The sequence below is a fragment of the Gallinula chloropus genome (genome assembly GCF_964237585.1).
Source record: "Gallinula chloropus genome assembly, chromosome: 7".
Classification (NCBI taxonomy): domain Eukaryota; kingdom Metazoa; phylum Chordata; class Aves; order Gruiformes; family Rallidae; genus Gallinula; species Gallinula chloropus.
Window position 1 is genome coordinate 21,384,007 of NC_140092.1, and position 23,923 is coordinate 21,407,929.

Here is a 23,923-nt window from a genome sequence, read left to right on the forward strand (position 1 = left end):
TATAAAGCTGCCTTGTCTCTTCGTTGCAAGGCTGGAGATGCCTGTGGAAGCTTGGAATGGGAAAAGCTGTTCCTGTTTCACAGCAGGTGTGGCACTGAAGGGATGGCATCAGGTAAGTACCACTGGGTTATAAAGGGTTCTTGTTTCCCAAAACCAGTTCTCTTCTTGCTGTGTGCCTTACAGGACAAAGATAGGCAGCCTTTTATTTTCTCCTTAAAACATAGTACAGAAGTAATGCTGGACTACAGGGAATGCTTAATAGAGTCTCTCTGCAGGGAGGGAATAAAGGGATAAAGGACCAGAATGAATGAATTTGTCCTCCAGGCAACAGCAAGGAAGGGCTGAGTTGGAGAGTTGGATGTGCTACTTAAAGGAGGGAGGGTGTCTGAGAGGAGTGAGGGTGCTGCAGACTGGCTCCTATTTCATGTGCCCTGACATGTTTAATCATTGGAGAGAGTCCGGCGGAGGCTGCGAAGGGGATGAAGGGCCTGGAGCATCTCCCCTGCCAGGAAAGGCTGAGTGAGCTGGGGCTGTTCAGCCTGGAGAGAAGCAGCCTGAGAGGGGATCTGATCAATGGGGATCAACAGCTGAAGGGTGGCACACAGGGGGACATGGGCAGCCTCTTCTCAGGGTCTGTGGGGACAGGATCCCCATCTCACTGTTTCTTTTCAGGTAGTTGTAGGGCACGGATAAGGTCTCCCTCAGCCTCCTCTTCCTCTCCAGACTAAACAAGCACCGGATTTAATGACTGCTGTGCGTTTAGTGGTTTGTCAGTTGGGCTGGGGTTTGGGGCCCTTGACTTTCACGAATGGTTAGGTGATCTTTCATTCAGGGAAATTCGTTTTCCATGACTCTTGGTGCAGAACTTCCCGGGCTCCAACTTGAGCCCATCACCCCTTGTCCTGTCCCCACAGACAGTAAATACAATTACAAATTACTGCCTGTAAATACAATGGAAAAATACATTCAAAAGCTTTTTCTAAGACTCTGCATGATATTAGTTTTACTGTAATAAAAAAATATTCATGAGAGAAAGACAGAGAAACATACATACCTCATGCCTAGTGCTTGTCAAAGTCCTGAAGAGGAAGTCTGGCCTTTGGTGTTGCTAAACAGAGGACCGGGGCAGCGGGTGCAGCTGGAGCAGAGGAGGTTCCATGGGAACATAAGGAGGAACTTTTTCCCTGTGAGGGAGCCCTGGGCCAGGCTGCCCAGAGAGGCTGGGGAGTCTCCTTCTCTGGAGACATTCAAACCCTCCTGGATGTGTCCCTGTGGGATTTAGTCTGGGTGATCCTGCCCTGGCAGGGAGTGGGACTGGGTGATCTTTCAAGGTCCCTTCCAACTCCTGACATTCTCTGATTCTGACAGGTAAAAGTAATTCCTCAAATCACAGAATCAGGCTGGAAGGGACCTCAGGAAGTCTCTAGACTCTCTCACTCTCTCTGACTTTGGATTGGGTTGCTTGAGGCTCTGTCTGGTCTCCTCTTGAAAATGTGCCAGACTGCAGAACCTGTCTGGGATCCTCCTTCACTGGGGAACCACTTTTTTCCCATTCCAATTTATTCCCCCCCTTGTGCAACTCCATAAAGCTCTGTCTTCTCCACTAACCTCCCCACAGGCACTAGCAGGCTGCTGTAAGGTGCTCTCAAAGCCTTCCCTTCTCCGGGCCCAGCAAGCCCATGTCCCTCAGCCTTTCATTGAATCCCAGACTGGCCTGGGTTGGGAGGGACCCCAAGGAGCACAGCGCTCCAACCCCCTGCCACAGGCAGGGACACCAACCTCCAGGCCTGGAGCTACACAAGGTTGCCCAGGGCCCCAGCCAACCTGGCCTTGAACACCCCCAGGGATGGGGCATCCTCACATGTGGCTCCAGCCTCCTTCCTATCGTGGCCGTTTGCTGGACTCCCTGGCTCAGGTTGTTGGGCAGCTCTGACTAACAATTCATTTACCTGTGCTAAAGTAGAAGACAGAACTTGAAAAACTGGGCTACAAATCACAATTCTATTCTTCTATTGGGTTTGAGAGGAGCTGGGAATGTCTGGCCTTCCTCACCTCACTGGAGGGAAGGAAGGTGGCCAAAAGAAAAGTCTTAAACTGATTAATGAATTGAATTCCTTACAAGAGAAGAAAGTCCAGGTTTTGCCCTCTTATTCTCCCCTCCTTTATGAGTAGAACTCCAAATAATGATCAGGTTTGGCAGGATCTCTCACACCTGGTGAGACAGCTTGGAATGGGTGGGAACTTCTAGTGCTGCTGTGAACAGATGCAGCATTTCAGCAAGATACCAATGAAACCAATCAGAAAATATATTTAAAGACAAAATTACAGCTTTAAACTTACAGATTTATTATTTTTGCCCATATGTTATTCTCCTCAAGCAAACTTTGAAGAGATGGGCACATATCTTTGAAGGAATGAGGTACATACACACCACAGTCTGCTCCTCTGAGCAACATACTACCTCTGTACCTTGTTTCCTACAGCATTTTCATTTGACCTGCTGTATCCTGGATCCTCCTTGATCAATGCAGTTGGCTTCCCATACTCTTTTTCTCCACCCCCTTGTTAATATCAAGGTATCAGTGATGTTTCCAATGGAAAAACCATCCATCTTGTCTGAAAACCTCCACAGGGACGTTGTGGATGAGAAAAATCCATTGAGTTCCATCTGCTGAGTGAGCACATGTCCATGACACAGAGAGATGCACACAGATTTTGGGGTGTCAGCCAAACAAGTTCTGATTGTTTCTGTCCTCCAAGGAACGCTCTGCTTTGTCACAAACCTCATGTAGTTGATTTTAAGCGAGAAACAAGAGGGAAGGTTTAGAACTTGTGCCTATGAGTCTCTAAAAATGTCCTGGAAGAGAAAAAAAACCCATCAGAAATCTTTGTCCCAGCCTGAGAGTTCATCTGGAGGGGTTCCCTCTTCAGGTGGGTAGCTGTCAAAGTAGCTGTAGTCTGTTGGTCCAGATAGCTAAGACATTAAAACACACAAACAAAGGGTTGGCTCAGAAGGTACCTTTGGAAGATGCTCTCCATGGATTATTCATCATTATTCACCAGTGGAAGAAGAAAAGGCTAGCATGATATGGATGACTTCTTTCAATGGCTGCAATTCCTCATTCTTTAAAAGATAAACCTCCAGTAATTAAACAGCACAGCAGAACAATGGCATCCATTAGACTCCTGAAATAGAACCACTCCCCACATCCCAGATTTCACCCACAGCCCTATAAATCAATAAGGAAACAGGGCTGGGTCTGATTCGAACCTGCTCGAGTACTGCTCAGAATCACTTCTGGTTTCAAGTTGGGTTCAGAGTGAGTCTTGAACTCTTTTCCCTCAATCTCTTGTTCATTTTAGGAAGTGATTTGGGTACATGCTGTAACTGTGAGGAGCACATCCAGGCTCCCCATGCAGCGATGTGAATCACAGAATCACAAGGTTGGAAAAGACCTTTAAGATCGTCAGGTCCAACTGTTAATAGTGCATCTTAAACATACCAAAGACTTAGAAAATACACTTTTCCAGCATTCCTTTCTGGCCAAACACCATTTATTCCAGCAAGTGGTGTAAAATCTAATGCAAAGCACACAGGCAGAATAATATTTTCATTATTTAACTGAATTTTGTACCACTTGCTGTCTCTCTCCTGCTTGATTTTCTCTAAAAACAGGGAGCTACCTGAACTCAACTGCACCTTTTGGGGCTGTTTTGCTCTTGCCATCAGCTGTTTCCCTGTAGCTGAGCCCCTGTGTGTTAGCAAAGCGTTATGATAGCGAAAGCCAAAGGCAATACCTCTCTTTTTAAAGGTGATGTTAACTTCCTCACTTTCAAACCATCCCAGTTAAAACCACTCAACCACCTGATGAAAAAAGAAATGAGAGACTGAGAGGGAGAAACCAAGAGAGAAAGACAATTACATATAATTTTTTTTTCTCTCATTATACCATCAACAGGTGAAAAACAATCTCAAGGGCTGTAAGGCAGATTTTCATGACAACTCCTGTCTTTGTGACACTTCTCGGAGGTCGAAGCTTGAGTACTGTCATTGCCATACAAGGGAGTGGTAGCAGAATCACAGACTCACAGACTTGTAGGGGTGGGAAGGGGCCTCCAGAGCCCATGGGGTCCAAGCCCCTGCCAAAGCAGGGTCCCTAGGACAGGTCAGGGCTGGAATCTCTCCAGAGAAGGAGACTCCACACCCCCTGGGCAGCCTGGCCCAGGGCTCCCTCACCCTCACCGGGAAGAAGTTCTTCCCCGGGCTCCAACTTGGGCCATGGAAAGGGATTTCACCCCTTTTGACAGCATGAGAAGAGGGAGACAAAGAGGAGAGTCAAAGGACTTTCCCCCCTCCAGTCCCGAAGCCCAGGCTGCAGAGCTTAGAAACCACTCGGATAAAGAAGAAAAAGAAGGAGATGTTAATTTTTGTGTTAATTTCATTAATGTTTAACCTCTCTTCGTTAGAAGAAAGAGGACAAATTGCTCTGGAACTCTTAACTAGAATCATAAAATCATAGAATAGGTTGGGAGGGACCTTCAGAGGCCATCCAGCCCCGCCCTGCAGTGAGCAGGGACATCTTCACTAGAGCAGGTTGCTCAGAGCCCCATCCAGCCTGACCCTGAATGTCTCCAGGGATGGGGCCTCCACCACCTCTCTGGGCACCCTGGGCCAGTGTCTCACTGCCCTCAGAGGGAAGAACTTCTTCCTAATGCCCAACCTAAACCTCCCTTTTCCAGTTCAAACCCATCCCCCCATATCCCATCACTCCATGCCCTCAGGAACAGTTCTTCCCAGCTTCCTACAGGCACCTTTCAGGGATTAAGAACCACCACTCTTAGAAGCAACAGTTGGGTCAGGAGGTCTGAAAGGCAGATGTTGGACTGGCTTTGATTTCTCTGAGAGCTGTATTCAACTCCTACATCCTCAACCTGTGACAAAACCAGTAAACAACAAGAAGCTTCTAAATAATCACTCTGAGGCTTTCCATTCATGTTTTTCCTCTCTGTAGTTACAAATCTCTTTGACAGCAACAAGGATCTCTCACACAATCTGCCTGGAAGTGCCTGGAGCTGGTTACCAGGCTGGGTTCTAAAATATTAAAAGCATTTTCAAATTAAGCCCCAAATGCTCTTCTCAGCAGTCTCTTCCACTTACCTGTGCTTCTTGATGTCATTAATTCCATTCCTCAGGTTGCCTAATCTTTCTGTAGGGTTTTGCCTTAAAAAAAAAAGAGAAAAAAGAGTAAGAACTTTAAATATATATAGTAAGAACTTTACATACATTTTTTTTTTAAAAGAGCATTTATAGGTCTTAACTGTTTGGATTTAAGAATTACACAGGGATGGAATGTACATACATGTGGTTTCATAAGGAGACACAATGAGGTGTTTGCTCCCTCCTCCTTTCTTTTGGGGGTGGAGAAACATTCATGGAAGCCACAACAACATCTTCTGTTGTGAGAAGTCACAGAGGGAAATCAAGTGGTTGAATTTTTAGTTGCACCCTCTTTTGCTTCTTGGCCAGCAGGTCTGGTCATGGGTTAGCAAGAGGAAGCAGACCAAAATTTGCATCTGCAAAGATCTTTTTGATGCTGCTGGTGTGTTCCTAGTGCCACAGGTGAAATACCACTGGAGCTGGGAGTGCAAAGTCAGCACTGGTGCTTCTGAGTTATGCCAGCCCTTTGGAAATACCACCTGTTTCCATGCTTTCAAAGGGCCTTAAGTCACTCTTTAACCATCCTACACTCTATATAGGCTCTAGATGCCCAAATAATTTTGGAAGCATCGTTTAAAAATGCCTCATTTCTCAATAAAATTACATTCTTTAGCTTTTCCCTCAGCCTACACTTCATAAATTGACCCTAAGATGTGTTTGAAAAAAAATTCACAGCTACAGAGAAAGACCAGAGCCCAAATTTATAGATGATACCTCTGAGGAGTAAGAGATGTGACACGTGTCTACTGAGCGCCATGGGCACAGACCATGCTAATCACAATGATTTTAGATGAAGCAGTCAGGAATTCAGTGCTTCAGTCCAGACCTTAGATAGGCTGATGCACCACACACCCAGGCTCTGCCCAGGCTGCCCCTCCTACCTGCAGAGTCTGCGTATCAGATCCTCAGGCCTCCTCGTTATTGCTTTAGGAAAGTCCAGCTTTTCAATGCCTTTGAGAATCAAATTATAGGTGATCATTTGATCAGCCCCAGAGAAGGGTGGGCTGGGAAAAGAAAGCGACAGGGATAAATGGTGATAAATGGCAAGAGCAGGTCACAGGATCACTGACTCACCAGGTTGGAAAAGCCCTTTAAGCCCCTGGAGTCCAACCGTCCCTGTCCTGTGCTGACCCAGATCTCTCAGGACCTCATCTCCCCGGCTGTTAAACACACCCAGGGCTGGGGACTCAGCCCCCTCCCTGGGCAGCCTGTGCCACAGCCCCACAACTCTGCCAGGAAGAACTTTTCCCTCCCACCTGAGCTGACCCTGCCCTGGGGCAGCTTGAGCCCATTCCCCCTCGTCCCATCTCCTGTCCCCTGGCTGAAGAGACCATGATGTGGCCATTTTACATCAGAGCAAATATTTGGGAATAGAGGAACTTCTCCCCCCACCCCAACCCCAGTTTTACAGCCTTTCGGTCTGTTTAAGGTATTAAAAATGTTTGAACCTGAGAAGCTGCCTGTAGTTACAAGGGAAAACTTCTGATCAGATGTGTCCCCCTAAGCTAGCTCTGCCTCTTGCCCGACTCAGCGAAACCTCCATGTGGCACCAGCAGTAAGTGTTCACAGAGACCTGTCACTGCAGGGTGCCTGCAGCCCAAAAACGAGCCCTGGGTACAGTTCCTCTGCCCCACTCTACCCCATCACACACTAGATGGGAAAAGTACTGTCAATGTTGTCAATGTTCCTCACAGGAAACATCATCATTTAATGACAAGACAGAGGGCTGGAGTGAAGCTGGAGGAGGGAAGGGTTAGAGGAGATCTTAGAGGGAAGTTCTGTGCAGAGAGAGTGGTGAGGGGCTGGAAGGGGCTGCCCAGAGAGGGGGTGGGTGCCCCGTGTCTGGGGGTGCTCAAGGCCAGGTTGGCTGGGGCCCTGGGCAGCCTTGTGTAGCTCCAGGCCTGGAGGTTGGTGTCCCTGCCTGTGGCAGGGGGTTGGAGCTCTGCGCTCCTTGGGGTCCCTTCCAACCCAGACAAGTCTGGGATTCTATGATCATCATCAGTTAAAGATGCTCTACATGAGCCAGGTATAGCCAGTGTCTAAGTCTTTTCTTAGATGGATAAACCAGAATAAAGGACATGTCCCACACTTTGTGATATTTCTGAAATGATGGAAGATGAAACATGCATAACAGGCAAAACAAAGCATCATTTGCCAGTTATTCCGATTTATTAAAGGGAAAAACCCCAAACTATTTTAAAAATAGAATCTTGGAATGTTTTGGGTTGTTTGGGACCTTCAGAGGCCACCTAGTCCCACCCCTGCAGTGAGAAGGGACATCTTCACTAGAGCAGGTTGCTCAGAGCTCCAGCAATCCTGACCCTGAATGTCTCCAGGAATGGGGCCTTGAAAACATTTCTAAACCCAAAGAAACAAGAACTTAAAAGTAGAGGGCACATACCTGCCAGTAAGGAGTTCATAGACAAGAATCCCAAGGGACCAGAAATCCACACTGAAGTCATGGCCTTTACTCAAAATTACTTCAGGGGCAACGTACTCAGGGGTTCCACAAAAGGTCCAGGTTTTCTGCCCTGATCCAATCTTCTTTGCAAACCCAAAATCAACCTGATCAAAATCAACATACGCCGTGTCACACAGAGGTGGCTTTGCCCTGGGAAGCCTTCAGGTCTTCACCTGCTTCCTCACCTCCTGCCAAGACCTCAGAGTTGCCAGTTCACAGCTAAAACAACTACACAGGACAAAGAAGTGACTCCACCAGATTACCAAATGTTATGGAACAGCCCCATTCATTCTCATTCATAATTTCCCTAATTACTTCCCTTTGGGATTGATCAGCCCGTGTTTTCAAAGAGTCACCAGGGTGGAAAAGCCCTTTAAGCCCCTGGAGTCCAACCGTCCCTGTCCTGTGCTGACCCACTGTGTGGAGCCAGGAGTTGGGACGTGATGATCCTGATGGGTCCCTTCCATGTCAGGATATGATGTATGACTCAGTCATGTACGGTGGGAGCTCTTTACAGTGTCCCCTCTCTACAGAGATAACATAGAAGGTTTGATTGCTTGAGGCTGGACAGGGAGGTAATTCTGCACCTGGGAAACATGGTTCTGGCTTTTACATTCAGATTGGTTGGTGGGAGCAATTATGTTTGCTGCTTATTCTGTGGCATGAGCTCCTGGGGACTGCAAACCCCCATTCTTTCCATGGCACTCAGTGGCTTTGTGATGCCTTTGTTTCTCTCCATGCAACAAGCAGCCTGCCCTTTTTTTTCTGCTGGAGTGTCAGGGTAATTAAACTCTAGGATCCTGATACTCTAATTACATGTTGTCTATTTAAATCCTCCCTAGAAGAAAGCAGCATACAGGCACAAAAGGGTAACATCACAAAACAATCATATCTTACCAGTTTTATATATCCTTCAGCATCCAAAATTAAATTTTCTGGCTTCAGGTCTCTGTAGATAATTCCTATGTGATGGAGGTAGTCAAAAGCCTCTGTTACACACCCAACACAGAACTTGGTGGTGGCTTCATCAAAGCTCCCTCTGGAACAAAAATAATCACTATCCTCAGAGATATTTAACTTCTAAAACCATGTTGCTCGTTAAGTAGATCATAGAATCATAGAACCCCAAGGAGCACAGAGCTACAGCTCCCCTGCCACAGGCAGGGACACCAACTCCAGGCCTGGAGCTACACAAGGCTGCCCAGGGCTCCAGCCAACCTGGCCTTGAACATCCCCAGACACGGGGTACCCACCCCCTCTCTGGGCAGCCCCTTCCAGCCCCTCACCACTCTCTCTGCAAACAATTTCCCCCTAAGATCTCCTCTAACCCTTCCCTCCTCCAGCTTCACCCCATCCCCCTTGTCCTGCCAGTCTCTGCCCTTGAACAAGCTGATTCCCCTCCTGTTCCTCTGCTCCCTTCAGGGATGGGAAGGCTGCAATGAGGTCCCCCCACAGCCTTCTCTTCTCCAGGCTGAACCAGCCCAGCTCCCTCAGCCTCTCTCCGTAGGGGAGCTGCTCCAGCCCTCTGAGCATCTCTGTGGCTCCTCTGACCCCTCTCCAACAGCCCCACATCTCTCTTGCACTGGGGGCCCCAGCTCTGGACACAGGACTCCAGCTGGGGCCTCACAGGGCAGAGCAGAGAGGGACAATCCCCTCCCTGTCCCTGCTGCTACCCCTCTGCTGATGGAGCCCAGGATCCCATTGCCCTTCCGAGCTGCAGGAGCCACTGCTGGCCCATGGAAAGTGTCTCACCCACCGTGACACTCAGGTCCTGCTCAGCAGGGCTGCTCTCAGGTAATATACAACTCTCAGAACACTAACAGCTTGTTTGCATGGGTGTTTGGTACACGACTTGTGGGGTTGAAAACTGAACCAAACGTCTTTTGGTTGGACAGCCCTTGAATAGAGAACCTACTCAAGAGAAGTATGGAGCGGCCCAGCGATTTCCAAGGCCAACATTCCCCTTTGCTGTGTTACCTGTCCCTCAGCAAGCTCCACAGCTCCCCTCCAAGGCAAGCCTCCAGCAGCATGTATACATACTTACTGTCTTTGAAGGTGCGATACAGTCTGTGGAGATAAAAGGCAGCAAGGTAGGAAAAGCAACATCAAACACAAGGTCTACAACATCTTCTCTCCAGAGCTCACATAATGCCAGACCTGATGCTCAACAACACTGTCCCAGTTGGTCAAACTGGGGGAGTCAACTTGCAAGGAAACCTTAGAGCCAACTCACTTTACAATGAAGGGAGAACATATTTGCTCCAGGATTTTCTTCTCAGAATAGATGTGCTCCTGTTGTTTGGTGTCCACTACGTGCTTCTTCTTTATACATTTCATGGCAAAAGCTGTGTTCTCATTTTTCACTTTAACCTGTGAATCGAGATGATGAGATCATCAGGAAAAGAAAGGGCATTTTACCAATATGGTCTCACTAAGTACACCAACATCCATCTCTTTTTAATGCAGCACAGCACTGAAATTCATGACTGTAACAAGGGACGAATTCCTCATTTTCTGGATGATTTTTAAGTCAAGCATTTGGTCTTTTTAGTGCCCCAGTTGTAAAATGAAGTGAAATGCTCCCTGTGATCATTTTATGCATACAAAATACAAACAGTTTGGGTAGACACTGTATATTACAATGAGTTTATACCTCAATGGGGCCTCATTCAATTTAAGATTTCTAAACAGTAGAGTAACACAAAAGAACAACGAGCAGAGGCAGTTTGTGATGAATATTTACAAGTGATTTTGTTATTGTACTGAAATATCCAATAGGCAACAGAAAGATAGGAGTTAAAACAGGGCTTCCAGGAAAACAAGGATTTAGCTATCATCTAAGAGACAGAATGACTTGAATATGTTTAAAACAAACTCTTACAAGCTCAACCCTTCCGAACCCACCAACACCCAGAGTGGTGACAACTTCTAAATTCTGGAATGGGGAAGGAGGGAACTGGGCTACTTTCTCCTTCAGCTCTATCATCTCCAAAGACACCTCTTTGGTCAACTGTCCAGACAAAGGTTTTCCTCTGTGATAAGAAAAATGAACATAGGTTAGTGCTGTATCAACCAGGAACCTGTACCACAGTGCACTCACCTCCTATTAAAAAAGAAAGTCACAGAATCACACTTGTAGGGGTTGGAAGGTCCCTCCAGAGCCCATGGGGTCCAAGCCCCTGCCAAAGCATGGTCCCTAGGACAGGTCAGGGCTGGAATCTCTCCAGACAAGGAGATTCCATACCCCACTGGGCAGGCTGTCCCAGGGCTCCCTCACCGGGAAGAAGATCAGTGCAGAACTTCCCAGCTCCAACTTGAGGCCATTGGCCCTTGTCCTGTCCCCACAGCCCATTGAAAAGAGAGGAGAGAGGAACAAAAGCAAAGCCTTCTTCTTTCCTCTCAGACTCTTAGTTTTATTTTATACAGCAGCACTTTCTTTCTGGACATCCTATGGAAGGAAAACAAGGAGCGGTTGGACTTGATGATCTTAAAGGTCTTTTCCAACCTGGTGAGCCTGTGATTCTGTGAAATGAGAAGCAAAATGTTTGTGAAGTTCACCAAGTGCACTCAGTGGTGTTTTTATCAAGATGAGGTGCCCAGCGATGCAGTCAGCTGCGGGGCTTTGAGCGCTCCAAGTTGGAGAAGCCCTTTCTGAAGGGCTGTGTACCAGTTCCAGCAGAATGATCAGAAATAAAAATGCAGCTCTACTTCTGAAGAGAAGAAAAACACATGCTGCTCACCTTCTGATAGTCCTCAGGTTGAAATCAGAGGCAGATAAACTGAAAGCCTAGTCTACAGCTTAAACAGCAGCTGCACTGCACCAAAACATTAAAGAAAACCTATTCCTTTTACATCTGCTTATTTCTAATGAAACCCTATTGCCACACAAAAAATAGCAATGAGCTTTTGTGTGGTAACAGGGTTTCATGAACTCAGTTGGGGTTTAAAGTTGACCTTTAGGGGTTTTACCAGTCAAATTATTTACTATCATACAGCAAACCCAAATAGTTGAGCCCATTTTCATTTCTGTGCTTGGTTTCCTTGAGATGGAATTGATTCTTGGCTGGAAGTCAATATGCTGAGATTCTATAGAATTTTGGTTTCAGAAGAAGTTTCCTGGCATATAAGCATGGACATAGGGATCATTAGAATTCATAGGTACCCGTAGCCATCAACTCCAACCTGTCCTTTTACTTACACATCTCACTCTTTTTCCATGCTTGCCTACTAAATCTGTGCCTAACAAGTGATCTGACTTACTTTGCATGTCGCTGTTCATCAGCCCGGGCCAGATTAGCCACGTAACCTTCAAGGTAAGTTTGGAGCTCCTCATAAGTTCCAACTGTTTGATTAAATGTCCTAAAACCACAAATGAAACAGTATAAACCATTAAACATACAGGGGAAAGAAAGAAGAGAGGAGAGGGGAAAGCAGGAGAGGGGAGAGGAGAGGCCCCAGAGGAGGGTGGGCTAGAAAAAGAAAGCAACAGGGATAAATGGAATGGCTGGCAAGAGCAGGTCACAGAATCACAGAATCCCAAGGTTGGAAAAGCCCTTTAAGCCCATGGAATCCAGCCATCCCTGTCCTGTGCTGACCCAGATCTCTCAGGACCTCATCTCCCCGGCTGTTAAACACACCCAGGGCTGGGGACTCAGTCCCCTCCCTGGGCAGCCTGTGCCACAGCCCCACAACTCTGCCAGGGAAGAACTTTTCCCTCCCAGCTGAGCTGACCCTGCCCTGGGGCAGCTTGAGCCCATTCCCCCTCGTCCCATCTCCTGTCCCCTGGCTGAAGAGACCATCGCCCACCTCTCTGCACCCTCCTGGCAGGGCAGTGGAGGTGGGGAGAAGGTCTCCCCTCAGCATCCTCTTCTCCAGACTATACTAACCACTGGGTCAGTAGTATTCACTTAAGAAAACCCTGTGATGGTGCCTACAATGAAGCTGCATCTCAGCACTGACCTACTGAATGAGGGTGTGAGTCTTCCCCAAAGCTCCAGCACGCTACTTACTCTCTGTCTATAACGAGGCATTCCACGTTGTACTCATCTGCAATGACATTCGCTGATCTGACATCGTCACTAGGAATTGAAAGAGATTAGGAGAAGTCAGAAGCACATCAAGATCCTCTCTGAGTACCTCACACTGTGCTCAGAGTCATGGCTGCTGTAGGTGAACCCTGGGCAACCTTGTGTAGCTCCAGGCCTGGAGGTTGGTGTCCCTGCCTGTGGCAGGGGGTTGGAGCTCTGTGCTCCTTGGGGTCCCTCCCAACCCATGCCATTCTGTGATTATGATTATATGAAACTCCTTGAAGGCCTCTGCAGCCCAGAGCTGGATTCATATTGCTGAACCAGATACTAGTCATTATTATCATCTAGAACAGCATTTTTTTCAGTTTCAGTGGGGTTTGGATCGTAACTTCCTTTAGCAAATTAGGATGAGAGGCAATAAGCATTCCATCAGGATTTACTACTCATCTCTGGAATGATGCTCGGATGTAAAATGTTCCAGATGATACCAAATGATCCATCACACACATAAACATGCACCAGGTGAGCCATTTGGCTCTTAGGTCCTGTCTTCTCTGCACTCCTTTTATCTGTTTCTCATAGCATGGGCACCAGTACAGGAACATCAGCTCAGTGCAGTAACTTCTCCATGCTGGGGGTAATAACAGGCCCTGGCACAAGTTTTCATCACAGCTTTTACTGAATTAGAAGCAACAATGCAGAGATGGGGCCAACATCTGGCTTTTTCAGGGAAAACCAAGGGTAGATGGTAGCAGATACTTTCAGGCTCTTCCCCCAAAATCCAAACCACCAAGAAATTCCCAGCCATCGGTTTCATCTGCTGACTTGACAGTCAAATATGTAACTTGACAGTTATATGGAAGTAACGTGACATGCAGTGAGAGGGGAATCCAAATACTGTACATTGTGAATCAGGCAAGGTCAACTAACCTAATGAGAGCCTTTTCTCCAAAGTAATCTCCTTTATGAAGGTTTTTAATCAGCTGAGGCTGGGAGTGATCTGCAGTACTCTGGGTAACCATCACCTGGAAAGCACAGGAACAAAAAACAAGGTAAGGTGTGAAGTTTTGCATGGCTTCCCCTTCTTTTCTATGCTTTTCATAGATGTCTTGAACTCAGTAATGCTGCAGGAAGAGTTACAAACATATAGAATTACTCCCCCTCTCTCAAAAACTAAAGCCTTCAATTATTCCCTGATACCTCTCTGGCTTTTGCTGAGATGGAAAAATGTATATATTCACTACTGCTACCTCCCCACCCCAATATTTTCCCCTCATACCTTTTAAAATAGAGCAAAGTAAACCTCATTTTAATGAAAGACTGAAGAATACTTCAGTTCCCAGAGTGGGTTGGCATCATATGAGCTTTTTGTCAGCTAAACAGCCCCTGGAACATTAACATCTCCCTCCTCATGAAACTTGACTCCCACTGTAGCCCACACCTGAAGGAAAAACTAGAATATCTCCTGACACAGACATGTTTTTAGAACTTGAAGTGCCTACTGGAAGCTTATTGATGAAAATTCTCGTGACTGGGGTCTTTAGAGTCCTGTGTTAGCATCCAACGTAACAGGTGATGGATTCTGGCCACTGCCTTACTCCTCTGGGACTAAGAGATGAAAGGAAGAGACCCTGCCTCACCTAGAAGGCCATTAAACCCAGGACTCTGTTATTTCTTAGATGTTCCACAAGATTTGCCCATAGAAACATTCAGATGACATAGGATCAAATCTCATTTTCAAAAAATTGACCAAAAAAATCTCTGTTACAGTGCCAAGAGGCTTCAGGATCCACTTCAATGACATTGTAATTAGAAGATTATAACATGGGTTCATTGTAAATGCACATTAGGCTCCCTGACTCTCCAAAGAGCAGCTCCAGCCTTTCATCACAGCACTGTGAACTTCCCAGCGCCCTCAAAACCTCTCTGAACATATTTTACTGAAGATCACACCCCTCCAGGTGGCTTTTGAAACACAGGAGTTGGCATAGGTTGCTTTCTAAGTCAGGTTTATTATCTCTTACCTTGCCTTTTGCTATTATAAAGAAGGTATTCCCTTCTTCTCCTTCCCGAATAACATAATCACCTTTGTTGTAGTATTCCTGTCAGGGGCAGAGACAGACAGTACTGTCAGGTAGATCATTAGCCTCTTTGAAAAGCCTAATTACTTTACAAAGGTCTTATTACACTTCCACTGATAGCTCACTTCCCACCTCCAGCACAAGTGGCAGCCCATGGCAATGTGCAAGCATTCCACTACTCAAAGCATGGTGGTCAACTGGTAACATATCCTAAAGCAGCAACATCTTATTTGTTTAAATAAATATTAACCCTGGGCTCATTCTTGTGAAGCAGGGGGAAATGGGGAATAAATAAAATAAAGGCTCTTAATAGAGTTGTTCTAAATCAAAATCCCATTTTCAAAAGTAATTATGGGCTTGATGCTGGAGTGGAAACACCTAAATCATCTATTGTAAGGTCCCAAAGCACCAACTGTGCTAAGGAGCCCTGCCTGCTCAACTTCTCTTCAAAAACCAGCTCATGTTTTTCTCCTCTGAGTGTTTTCTACAAGTTTTTTTTTGCCAGGGATCACATACACACTCCAGAAGGTCACTGCTTAGGATACTTGGGGCCTTGAACAGCCTGGTCCAGTGAGAGGTGTCCCCGCCCATGGCAAGGGGTGGGGACTTGATGGTCTTTAAGGTCACAGAATCACAGAGCGTCAGGAGTTGGAAGGGACCTCAAAAGCTCATCCAGTCCCACCCCCTGCCAGAGCAGGATCACCCAGACTAAATCCCACAGGGACACAGCCAGGAGGGTTTGAATGTCTCCAGAGGAGACTCCCCAGCCTCTCTGGGCAGCCTGTCCCAGGGCTCCCTCACCCTCACAGGGAAAAAGTTCCTCCTTATGTTCCCATGGAACCTCCTCTGCTCCAGCTGCACCCGCTGCCCCTGGTCCTGTCGCTGCCACCCCTGAGCAGAGCCTGGCTCCAGCCTCCTGACTCTCACCCTTCACATACTGATAGACAGTGATGGGGTCACCCCTCAGGCTCCTCTTCTCCAGGCTAAAGAGGCCCAGCTCCCTCAGCCTCTTCTCAGGTCCTTTCCAGCCCTGACCACTCTATGTTTCTGCTGTGCAAAGGCCATTTGCTGTTTCCCATAATGAACACCTCATCCCCTCCTCCACCTGTGCTATGGCCATGCATCACTATCTGCATCCTCCAGCTCAGGACTGTTCATTTTCTAAGGAACTTCTGCTCTTCATCTGCAGAACTGTTCCCAACTGGGGTTCCCACAGACCTTCCCTACACCAAAAGCATCAACAGCTACCACTGCTCTTGGAAAACATCACAGCTATGACTACGTAGCAAGCCTTTACCTCCCAAAGGCTGCTGGCAGATGCAGCACCAAGATACACAGATATTTGGCCAGTTTCAGTGTAGGTGCTCCAAGGCATGTGAAAGAGTTACACACCTACACTGCAAACAGGTAGGACCTGGTACCAAATATGAGGCAGACACCTGGACAGCACATTTGGACTTAATAAAGGCTGGATTATAGATCCTTTTACTGACTGCCTGACTCCTTCCATGCTACATATGATGTAGTTTATGCCACTAAAGTTGCTGCCAACCTGGAATTCTACTCTGCCTTCTCCAAAACCACTGGAATACTAAAAATAGCTCAGTTGGGTTTTGGATTTGGTTTGATTTATTTATTCTTTGCTATTTTCAAAAGCTTACTGACCACTATTTAGAAGAATTAAACAGCATCTTACCACCTCCAGGCAGTCCATGATCTTGGTTAACTTATCTTCAGGTAAGTTTTTCAGCAGGGACACACTTCCAGGAGACAGAAATGCAAAACAAACAACAACAAACCCCCCAACCACCCAAAAGTCACTATTATTAACACATTTTTCATAATCTCATGGAAACAATTAGCACAACCACATTTTATAACTGGCTAAACTGGTGGTGCTCTTTAGCTATATAAACCAGAGCCTTAATTTGGGAGGTTCAAGCATTCTCACCTTGTTTTTTAGATAAACAGAACTTGCACAGCTTAGAAATGTGGCAAATGTTGGTCAGTTTGTAAATTGACTTTGTATTTCAGCAGGGGAAAAGCTCTAGCAGGCACTAAATAATTGGAATAATTTAAATAACGAATAATTTGAAGATTCAGTCATGGAGAATCCATTAGCTGCAAACCAAGACATTATAGTAATCCAATAATGCATTTTCAAATGCGCTGCAGAGACTGCAAGACCAGATGAAGGTGACAGCTTGGGACAGCTGGTAAAAGAGAATCCAACCACCAAAGTGATACCTTTGTGATCTTGCTGGTAAGAATAAATTTAAAAATTCCCACCCTGAGCACTCAGACTTGTAAAGGTTTGGAAATCTTGGAGCTCTCTCTAAGTCAGTTAAGGAACTCCCTAAGACTTGATTTTGGAGTTTCAGAAAGCAGATGCATGGGTGTAGCTCCAACCTAACATGAAAAACAGTTCATTAGAGGTGGGCATTTTTATACAACTCATTTTTTGTATATTCATTAAGTTGTTTATGTATATGTCAGATTTCCCACAATGGCCATACATTATTTGCTCTATTTCCTGGAACTAATTGTTTGTGTAATGAAGATTTGTGCAATCTTCATTACACATGCACTTTAAGTCTCAGAGGGTCTTCTGTGAGGGTCTTTGGTGGCCCTTTGGTAGTCCCTAGTGGTGTTTGATGATGCTCTTTCCATGTACTCTGGGTCTGTTCTTCCTTATATGGTCTTTCTGCAGTTCATCACTTTGCCTCTGGAAGATGAGTTCCTTATCTTGGGTCCAATCAGCCTTCTGCTGGTCTATCAACATCCCTCCAGGACGCCGTCAGTCACCGGGTTGTAAAATTTTGTCCTTGGATGCACCCTTCTTTGTATTCACAGAATCACAGCATCACAGACTTGTAGGGGTGGGAGGGGACATCCAGAGCCCATGGGGTCCAACCCCCTGCCAAACCAGGGTCCCTGGGACAGGTCAGGGCTGGAATCTCTCCAGACAAAGAGACTCCACACCCCCTGGGCAGCCTGGCCCAGGGCTCCCTCACCCTCACTGGGAAGAAGTTCTTCCCCACATTGGGGCGGAACTTCCCGGGCTCCAACTTGAGGCCATCGGCCCTTGTCCTGTCCCCACAGACCCTGAGAAGAGGCTGCCCATGTCCCCCTGTGTGCCACCCTTCAGCTATTGATCCCCATTGATCAGATCCCCTCTCAGGCTGCTTCTCTCCAGGCTGAACAGCCCCAGCTCACTCAGCCTTTCCTGGCAGGGGAGATGCTCCAGGCCCTTCATCCCCTTCGCAGCCTCCGCTGGACTCTCTCCAGGAGACCCCTGGCTGTTTTGTCCCAGGGAGCCCAGCACTGGACACAACCCTCCAGGTGAGACCTGGCCAGGGCAGAGCAGAGGGGAAGGATCCCCTCCTTTGACCTGCTGGCCACACTCCTTTTAATGCTCCCCAGGATCCCCTTGGCTCTTCTTATTCCTTCTTCTTAGAGCCTGATGTCCCCACTTCTGTTCTTGGAAGCCATATGTTCTGTTCCACTACTCAACATCAGCCCAAGGTTTCTTGAGCCTCCTGTTTGTACACACCAAAGTTGCTCAAGCAAACACAAGAGAACTACCACCAAGGGCACAGCAGAATCCTTCAGCCTTTGTTCAAGGTATCAATCTTGCTACCCAGGCTCATCAAGGATGTATTTGTAGAAATCAAAAATGGATATGGATATAAAAATACACAAGACACTGCACTGCCAGGCTTGAGATCTCAGTATCAAGCCATACCACAGTGGTCACTCTTCATTAAAGAAAGCCAATAGGAAATCAGCTAATTGCATTTTGGAACCTCTAATTCGATCTTCTTCCTAAGGAAAAAGCACTAGTACATCTCTCAGTGTTCCCCACAGGACAGAGAATGACTACACCCCTCTACAGCTTCCCTAGTAATTTATGTTGGAATTAGTTCAGAAATTAAGGCAGTTCTCATATCCAGTTCTCCAAGGGATGAGGAATATTTCTTAATCTACTCCAGCAGCAAATTAACTTCTAGTTAGAGGATTTAACTATTTAACCTATTGCTGTTTCCTAATGTAATACAGAAGAAAAACATTCAAAATGAGAAAAATTGTCCTATGTATCCTAAAAAAAATATCAAGAGAGGTAAATATACAGGTTTCTGAGGCTTTTGGCATTCAAAGTGTCTCTCTGAGGCAGGTGTAGTTTGTTGTGCACCTTTAGAAGCAGCCCAAACTAGTGTTAGAAATAGAAATTCATTGTATTTACCTTCTAAGGAAGTTCCTGTATTGCTCTTGTCTTGTTTGTGCTTTCACTCTCATGATGTTTTGGAACACTTCTCTGTCCAATGCCCATGTTTTAATATTGGTGATGGCTTTAAGAAAACAAAACCCAATAAAATCAATGATATTTGCCAAATGATTGATGGGAAGATTTTACAGTGTTGGGTCATGGAACAAGACAGCCTAGCTCTTTCCAAATGCCCAAGGCCAAATTTTAAACTATCCAGCACCTACAGCAGTCAGCCTTGTTAAGAAGTTTAGCTCCCACCTAAATGATGCTCACTAAAGTAAGGTGGAGATTGCCAAATGCTCCATCGAGCTGTGTGTTGCAGTGTTGTGAGGCTGTGCTGCTGAGAGGGTTTCTTTAAGCAGCAGCTGCAGTTTTCTGCCAGCCTAAACTATAAACAACCAGCAATTCAAGGCCAAAGTCGCGGCCCGAGAGACAGTCGAGCGCCTCTGAGAATCACAGAGAGGAGAAAACAACCCGACAGCAGCTGCATTTTGCCACCGGAGAAGGAGCGAGAAGAGGTAACGAGCTGTGCAGACAGCAAGGCCGCAGGAGGAGGCGGCCCAGGTGCCGGAGAGAAAGATGCCCCTGCAGCCCCTGGAGAGACCCATGGGAAAGGCCCAGACCCCACCTGCAGCCCGTGGAGGGGCTCCACGCTGGATGGAGCAGCTGGAGACAGAGAGGAGATGCTGTGACCCTACGTTGGAACAAGCCCCTGCCAGCACTCGCAGCCATGAGGAGAATCAGAGACACAGAGATGAGCGAGAGAGAGTTTTGTGTCAAACAGGTTTGCTGGGGGAGGCTTGGAATCCTGTGGAGGACTGGGACTGAGAGACACTGTGATGAACAGCTAAAGCCCTGTGGGAAAGGATTCACGTTGGAAAAGTTCATGGAGGACTGTGTCCTGTGGGTGAGACCCCACGGTGCAGCAGGGGGAGGGCGTGGAATGAATCCCCCCCCCGGCCAAGAAAGAAACCAACTTGCAAGGGACTGACCGAAGCCCCATCTCCCAGTCCCTGCCCCCTGTGCTGCGAGTGGGGGAAGAAGGGAGTGGAATCATGACTAGAGTGAAGTCTGATAAGAAGGGAGCCAGGGGAGGGAGGTTAAAGGTGTTTTAAGATCTGAAAGAGGAAAACAGCTCATGAAGAAGTAACCGAGAACCCCATTTTCCCCAGTCCCTGCCCCCCTGCACTGCAAACGGGGGAAGAAGGGAGCAAAATCCTGACAAGAGTCTGCAAAGAAGGGAGTGGTGGGGGGAAAGTGTTCTTAAAAGATCTAGTTGTGTTTGGTTTAAGATCTGGTAACGCTCCTGACTCTGGTTTCACTGTTCTTTGTAGTGTAGTGTAATAAATTAGGTAGTTTCTCTCTTCTTCACTTTGTGTTGAGTCTGTTTTGCCCATGTCATTGCTGACAGGATGATCTCTCCCTGTCCTTATTTTGTCTCCTGAGCCTCTTAATATACACTTTCTCCCCTGTCCAACTAAGGTTGTTGGTCCTGGCTGTGGCAGGGGGTTGGAGCTCTGTGATCCTTGGGGTCCCTTCCAACCCAGACCAGTCTGGGATTCTATGATTCACTGGTTTTCCTGTCATAAGAAGGAACAAACCTGGTTTCTTTGGCTAAAGGGAAGTTAAGCAAGAAAAAAATAGAGCAATTTATTCCTTTATCCCAAATGGATTCATTCTTACAGGAAATAAAATGGCAGCATTAAAATCATGCAGAGTGATTGGTCCTTGTACTCAACCCTGATAAGCTAACAGCTATTTATCAGAATGGCTCAAAAATTACTCTGGGATGCTTGGAGAACAAAGTCATTGCTTTGGTTTTGTTTTTCCTCCAAATAACATCTTTTAGTTTGCTTTGGGTGAAGAAAATACAGCACATATCCAAGCTGTATCACAGGTGCATTTCCTCTATCTTGCACCTTAAATAAATAAAGCAATTATATAGCTGGGGAAAAAAGAGCTTGTAATCTCAAAGATAAGATGAGATGAAGAAAAAAATCAGAATTAGAGGAGTAAGCTTCAAATATAGCTACTGCATGGGAAGATGCTGGTGGATAGCAGCAGCCATGGAAATGCTGTCTGGTCAAAATTCTTCACCTGTTAGCTTTCAAAGGCTGCAGGTAAAAGGGTCACTAGATCCAGCATCAAGACAGGGTTTTCACCTTTCTATTTAGTAGTCATGCTCAGTTTTAAACTGCTCTTCATCCACAAGAAACCCAGGAATGCTACTGGGGAGAGGTGACTTTCTGCACTGGTTTTAAGGATTCAAACACCCTTTCTCAACCATAATTGGACAATTCTTGTCCTACCCTGAAACCAATTAATGTTAAAAAAGGCCTAAAGCAGCATGACATCTTATTATGCAAAACCACTTCTCTATAATGCTCATGCTGGTACTATACACAGGGAAAAACAAGTAAAACAGGGAAAGTATCCAAGTAGAAGAGCGTGCTAGTAAGTAAAATAATCACATTATTGATGCCATCCTGTTCATCAGGCAGCAACAAAACCAGATAACATGTAATAACTTCCATCTGCACAGCCAGCAGTGATGAACTGCTTGGACTGGATGCAGGAAGAAAGACCAGAAGCTTCTAAAGCAAACAACTTTTTTTTTTGGGGGGGGGGGGGGGTTACTCCATTTGCTTCTTTTTAAGTCAAGACGAACACTTCCAAGTGTTCAAAGTTTCAATGGGTTTAGATAAAAACGTAGATTAGCCTTCAGACTGGTGGTGGAGAGAGGAAAAACGTTGAATTTAATCATGTTTGCTTGCTCACTGATTGTCAGAGGATAATTATGGCAGGTTATTAAAGGAATCAAAGGGTATTTAGTGGATGAATACAGAGTCTTATGCAGGAAGAGGGATATTTGTGCCCTGGCAACACTTAACTCCATCCTGCCTGTGGCAGGGGGTTGGAGCTCTATGATCCTTGGGGTCCCTTCCAACCCATGCTGTTCTATGATTCTGTGATCCTGGTTAGCTGACAAACACAAAGCAAGAGCCAGTGTTTACCTCAGAAATGCAGAACATCTCACCTAGAAGCTTCAGAACTCCCACTACCTTGGCAAGACTTGGTTACTTAATGATATAAAACTCAAAGAAGTATGAAAGCAACTACATATTTTATTTCTTCTTGAATTAAACTTTATCTGCTCTAGTGAAAAAACCCCACATGGTTATAGTATCTTCGCAAACTCACCAGTATTTCAGCCTTGGAGCTACATTTGACACAAGAAGAGCCAAAGACCATCGCTGCTACTAAATCACTCAATACTCAAATAAAATCCTTCCTTAGCAGCTAGTTTAGGACAGATCTGGCTAGCTTTGAGGTGCCTGTTAGAGGTCATGCCATCCAAGAGATGGAAATATATTCACGGCATTGTATTGTTTGAGTTCCCAGGAGAAAGAACTCAAGGAAGGAAACACAAGCTTACTGTAGAAAATCACAGAATCCCAGACTCACCAGGTTGGAAAAGCCCTTTAAGCCCGTGGAGTCCAACCGTCCCTGTCCTGTGCTGACCCAGATCTCTCAGTACCTCATCTCCCCAGCTGTTAAACACACCCAGGGCTGGGGACTCAGCCCCCTCCCTGGGCAGCCTGTGCCACAGCCCCACAACTCTGCCAGGGAAGAACTTTTCCCTCCCAGCTGAGCTGACCCTGCCCTGGGGCAGCTTGAGCCCATTCCCCCTCGTCCCATCTCCTGTCCCCTGGCTGAAGAGACCATCGCCCACCTCTCTGCACCCTCCTGGCAGGGCAGTGGAGGTGGGGAGAAGGTCTCCCCTCAGCCTCCTCTTCTCCAGGCTCAACACCCCCAGCTCCCTCAGCTGCTCCTCAGAGGATTTGCCCTCCAGCCCCTTCCCCAGCCTGGTTGCCCTTCTCTGGACTTGTTCAAGGACCTCAATGTCCTTCTTATTGTCTTAGAAAAACAGAACACACCATCATCTATTAAATGAAAGGTTCAAAGAAAATCTGGATATTAACAGGGGCCTCACAGAGGTACATCATTTTCATTTAGAATAAAGTTATTAAAAAGCAACCCTTGGGTACCTTTCACTGAGGCTGTCCGTGTGCAGTTGTACAGAATGGCTAATTCCCCAAACGCCGTCCACACAGGTATGGAGGAGAGGAGTTTATTCTGCTGAAAGACTTCTAGGTTGCCCTCTGTCAAAAAGTCGTCAGAGTAACAGGTATTAAAACTGAGCCCAAGCACACAGAGTGAAGGGAAAAGGTACCAATGTATTTCTGGCTTCTACCACTCCCTAGAGAATGGGACTGGGACACACAGGTCGGCGTCCAGATGGGTCCGGAATCTCTCCAAAGAAGGAGACTCCACACCCCCCAGGGCAGCCTGTCCCAGGGCTCCCTCACCCTCTGACTGTGGTGAGATTACTTCAGACCTATTGGCATTATTTTAAGAAACTATTTGTATCCTAAAGCTTGGTTTTGGCTTTGTTAGGTGTTGTCTGGGTTGGGTTTTTTTCCCCTGAGAAAAACCAAGTATCTGTTTTTAATAAAAAGTCTAAGTTTTGAGAAAAGCAAGCTGAGACCTCAGTCTGAAAAGTAGTATAAGCTCTAATGAATGCTAAAAAATGAGTTCATTTCAGAAGTGGCATCACCATTGAGCAGTTTTCTCTATTTTAAATCATACCTCTGGAGAAGAAAGGTTCAGTTGCACCTAGAGCAGAAAGGATTTGCTGAGCTGTTGCAAATGAAAGGTGTCATGAAATAGGAGGGAATCAAGGTTTGAGTTTCTGAGGTGCTTTTTGCTTCATAAAAAGTCACAGGTAAAACATGCATTGCCCTCAGCATGGCCAGCATAAATGATTTAAGAGCACAACAGTGGTTTTCTGCAAAGACTTCTAAATCA

The 23,923-nt window shown here is 46.3% G+C and overlaps 1 protein-coding gene across 2 annotated transcripts in view; it reads right to left on the reverse strand.

Annotated features, from left to right (window-relative positions):
- Nucleotides 1-2,878: 2,878 nt before the first annotated feature.
- The window catches only part of PRKG2 (protein kinase cGMP-dependent 2), a gene marked incomplete at both ends in the record, with an annotated part of 29,259 nt that continues 8,214 nt past the window's right edge, over nt 2,879-23,923 (reverse strand). Inside the window, 16 exons of one of the 2 annotated variants that reach the window (XM_084267001.1) lie at nt 2,879-2,974; nt 3,799-3,865; nt 5,159-5,221; nt 6,100-6,222; nt 7,620-7,783; nt 8,577-8,718; nt 9,657-9,746; nt 9,913-10,049; nt 10,561-10,711; nt 11,940-12,038; nt 12,689-12,757; nt 13,637-13,731; nt 14,731-14,808; nt 16,484-16,547; nt 19,031-19,136; nt 23,104-23,217. In XM_084267001.1, coding sequence (XP_084123127.1) covers nt 2,879-2,974; nt 3,799-3,865; nt 5,159-5,221; nt 6,100-6,222; nt 7,620-7,783; nt 8,577-8,718; nt 9,657-9,746; nt 9,913-10,049; nt 10,561-10,711; nt 11,940-12,038; nt 12,689-12,757; nt 13,637-13,731; nt 14,731-14,808; nt 16,484-16,547; nt 19,031-19,136; nt 23,104-23,217 — 1,658 coding nt within the window. Of the gene's footprint in view, nt 2,975-3,798; nt 3,866-5,158; nt 5,222-6,099; nt 6,223-7,619; nt 7,784-8,576; nt 8,719-9,656; nt 9,747-9,912; nt 10,050-10,560; nt 10,712-11,939; nt 12,039-12,688; nt 12,758-13,636; nt 13,732-14,730; nt 14,809-16,483; nt 16,548-19,030; nt 19,137-23,103; nt 23,218-23,923 lie in introns of those variants that run through there. The other variant, XM_084267002.1, reaches the window with a different exon arrangement.